Genomic DNA, 3,981 nt, shown 5'->3' with positions numbered 1-3,981 from the left:
AAAAAAATGCATTGTTGCTGTAAGGTCACTCCGAGGACAAGAGAAAGAAACACTGCGGGCTCCTGCGCCATCCTCACAAGGGTCCTTAGAGCTGAGCTCATTGGTGCAGTAAACCGGGGAAAACAGCTACTCCCAGTCCCCGTAGCTTCACAAATAGAAGGTACTTGCAGAAGGCGAGGCAGCAGGTCAAACCCAGAAACAGGACTGGAGGCCAGGAGCGCTGAGTTTAGACCCACTAGCCATCGGCACGTCCCTGCCTTCCCGGGTCATTCACAGCCGCAGCCAGGTCGGGTTCTCGGTGGCTGCAGAACCGCCAGTTGAGCCCTGCTCTCTAGGGAGACGCGTGAACGTCGCTCGGCGTGAAATCGCCATTACATTCCTCCCCCCGCCAGTGTGCGCGCTCCTCTCGATCCAGAGGTGACCTTCCTGGCTGAATCAAGAAAGCGCTCACCTAACGCGTCTCCCGGCCTTGCCCCAGGGCGACCCGGGCCCCAGCAGCCCGGGATCGGAAGGAACAAGAACTGCAAACGAACGCTCCCTCTCCGGGGGCCGAGGCACCAGACTGACATTCAACTAGGAACCTGCAGAAGCAAGCACTCCGATGAACGCCGCGCGTTCCAACGGGGCCCGAGGGTAGGCGCTCTGCCTTTGCCCACTGACCCCTGAGCTCACCCCGAAGAGCAGCCTCGGTGGGACCGAGGAGGGCCGTGCGCACGCTCCACAGCCACAGCGCGGGCCGCACCATCGCCGCGCGCACGGGTCCCTTCGGGCGGCCGCTTCCGGGGCGCCGCGCCCGGTTCGCCAGCGCCTCCCCTCCCGAGCGCCGGCCGGGCCCGGAAGTGTTACCCAGCGCAGGCGTGACCCGAACATTCCCCGCTTTAAATTTTAACATTGTTTGGAAAGAAACAGAAGATTACAAAACCCCCCTCGCGTCAGGGGATGCGGACTCGTAGCGAGTGGGAGTCTGCTGCGTGAGCAGAAAGCCTCATCGTTCCCAGCGGAGCTGCTGGTGGGTACCCACCACCTACCTTGTGGAAGCAACCCTCCTGCGCCTTAGACCAGGGTGCCTTAAACCAGGGGCAAACCGAACTCAAACTCAAAAAGTGGATTCCGACTCTTAACGACCCTACAGGATAGGGTAGAACTGCCCCCTTTGAGTTGCCGAGACTGTAACTCTTTTTCTTTTTAAAATGCTTTTACTGGGGGCTCTTACATCTCTTATCACAATCCATACCTTCCTCCAGTGTGCCAAGCGCCTTTGCACATATGCCGCCATCATTGTTTTCAAAGCAATCTCTTCCCACTTGAGCCCCTGATACCAGCTCCCCATTTCTTCCCCCTCCCTCCCCTGCCCGCCCGCCCTCACGAACCCTTGATAAGTTATACATTGTTTTTTTCCACAACTTACATCATCCTCCGTCGCCCCTCACCCATTTTTCCGTTATTCATCCCCCTGTGAGGGGGTTCTAGATTGATCCTTGTGATCGATTGCCTCTCTCTCCCCCCACCCTCCCCTAATCCTCCTGGTATCTCTACTCTCCTTGTTGGCCCTGAGGGATTTATCTACCCTGGATTCCCTGTGTTGCAGGCTCTTATCTGTAGCAGGGTGCGTGTTCTGGTCTAATTCAATTTGTAAGGTAGAATTGAGGTATTAAAGAACTAGAGGAAAGCTGTGTGTTTCGTCGGTGCTGTACTGCACCCTGACTGGCTCATCTCTTCCCCGTGAGCCCTCTGTGACTGTAACTCTTTACGAGAGGGTAAAGCTTGGTTTTTCTCCCCCAGAGCTGCTGGCGCTTTCCAGCTGATGATTTGAGGTTAACAGCCCCAGGAGTAAGTAACCCACTAGGACACCAGGGCTTAGACTGATTTGTTCCGTTCTCCCCACCGCCCACCTTTATTTTTAAAGATATTTTTAAAGAGGGAAGTTTTAAAAGTAGAACGTAGGAAAGACACTGGAGTTTATAGTAAGTCGTGGGTTTTTGTTGTTCCAACTGTTGTCGTTACGACCCCCCAGTAGTGTAGCTGATTGGACTGCCACCCCTCAAGACCAGCAGTTTAAACCCATCAACTGTGCTTGGGAGAAAGAGGAGATTTTCTGCTGACATATAGATTCACAGACTCTGAAAACCGTCGGGCCAGTTCCACTCTGTCCTATGGGATTGCTTTGAGTCGAGGCAGCACCTTGGCAGTGACTTTTACTGTTGTTTTGTTTTGTAACAGGGACTTTCTTTGTTTGCTTTACTTTGTAACTGCTAGTTCAACTACACGGGCTCTTTCCCAGTATTATTCTTATCTCTGAACTGATTCAACTGATGTAAATTAAAACAAACAAACAAACATGCTGGCTTCCCTTTGACTTGATAATGTAATAAGTTTTAAGATAGCTTTGTCAGGGTTAGGTCTGTTTTATTGCTAATGTAACAAATCACTGCAAATCTGCTGTGTTAGAAAAAGACACCATGAATTAATTATCTACAGTCTGTAGATTAGCAGATTCACTAGAGATCAAGGTGCTCAGGAAAAAACAAACCAAACTCACTACTATGGAATCCCCTCATATGGAACCTATAGGACAGAGTAGAACTGCCCATATGAAATTTTTTTTTAGGAGAGGTAGCTAAGTTTATTATATTTAACTGGACCCCATAATTCCCACATCAGGTTCCAACAAGGCTAGGAGTTGCCACCTCTCAACCCCATACCAGTCACACCCCAGAGGTGTGAAAGGGGCAAACCAGTCAGAGCTCTTAGGAAAAACCAGGGTTATGCAATCATCAAACAAGGAAAACAAACTACAAGATGGGTCTGGTCACTGCCCACCGTGAGAGTAAGGTAGACAACGTCCCTTTTGCAGCTGCAGACGTCTCCAGCTGCTGGGGTTCAGGCATGGCGTGAGGTTGGTTAGGACAACAATGCCGTGAGCAGCTTCATTTTCTGCGGGATCACAGAGCATCACCCAGCTAGTGAAGGGGCTCGGCAGGGTGGAAACCATTGACGCCCATCAGGATCAGGGGCCTGACACTCTAGCCATGGCTCGAGCTCGGGCAACTCTGGCCTCGTCCTCTAGCTCATCTAGGAAACACTCCTGGGACACTGAGTAGAAGGTGTAACCATCAATAGCAAGCACCAGGGCCCCAATGCCCAGGCCTATCACGAAGTTCCGGGTCCGACGCTGGGCAGCGTCTTCTGCCACTGGGCGAGTTCCACCTGCCGCGGGAACTGCGGCTGTGTGGGAGTGAGTTTCTCCCGGGTTGGGCCGATGCACTGAGCCACCGGGCCCTCCCCACTACTAGTATTTAGAGGGTCTCCAGTGCCGGGGGCCGCCATATTGCCACGATTTCTCCTAGTGGCCCATATGCCCCATTTTTTATGCTGCAAATCTTTACTGGAGTGGAAAGCCGGATCTTTCACCTGCAGGACTCCTGGCTGGTGCTTTCGAACTGTTGACCTAGCAGTTAGTAGCTCAACGCAACAAAGTATGCCACCAGGACCCTAACAAAAAGTATGTTTCTTATGGTACTCCAGGGAAGACTTTCTTGCCTTGAGATTCTCTCAAAAGAACTCTCCTGGTTACAGCGGGACCATGTGAATAATCCAGCAAAATCTCTTTATCTGTCAAGAGCCCTGGTAGTGGGTTACGGGTTAGCCCTTTGAAACCACCAGGTGTTCTGTAGAGAAAGAGGAGGCTTTCAACTCCTGTAAAAAATCTGCAGCCTGGGGAACTTACAGGGAAGTTCTACTCTGACCTACAGAGCCACACTGAGCAGAATTAACTGGATGACAGCAAGTTTCTTTCTTTAATAAAAATCCTCAATTTAGTCACATTTGCAAAGCTTTTTGTCATGTAAAGTAACATTCACCGGTTTGGAGATTAGAATTTGGACATCTTTGAGCAATTAGTATTCAGCCTACCACAAGTCTCTAATTACTTTATTTTAATTTTTACCTTAACTTGATTCCCAGACATAATGAAAGTTTTAT

The 3,981-nt window shown here is 50.8% G+C and overlaps 1 protein-coding gene and 1 pseudogene across 2 annotated transcripts in view; both read right to left on the bottom strand.

Moving 5' to 3' along the window:
- TSTD3 (thiosulfate sulfurtransferase like domain containing 3) overlaps window positions 1-755 on the bottom strand; it is a 7,109-nt gene extending 6,354 nt beyond the window's left edge. The window contains exon 1 of one of the 2 annotated variants that reach the window (XM_013006801.2): window positions 673-755. In XM_013006801.2, coding sequence (XP_012862255.1) covers window positions 673-745 — 73 coding nt within the window. In that variant the 5' untranslated portion in view covers window positions 746-755. Of the gene's footprint in view, window positions 1-451; window positions 585-672 lie in introns of those variants that run through there. The other variant, XM_045294683.1, reaches the window with a different exon arrangement.
- Window positions 756-3,007: 2,252 nt separating this feature from the next.
- Window positions 3,008-3,327, bottom strand: LOC101640604 (annotated as a pseudogene).
- Window positions 3,328-3,981: the final 654 nt, after the last annotated feature.

This window comes from Echinops telfairi, unplaced genomic scaffold, assembly GCF_000313985.2.
Source record: "Echinops telfairi isolate 266 unplaced genomic scaffold, ASM31398v2 ScPeMD7_3533;HRSCAF=4204_0, whole genome shotgun sequence".
Classification (NCBI taxonomy): domain Eukaryota; kingdom Metazoa; phylum Chordata; class Mammalia; order Afrosoricida; family Tenrecidae; genus Echinops; species Echinops telfairi.
Note: the sequence above shows the minus strand (reverse complement) of the source record. Positions and strands in the feature narration are given on the sequence as shown.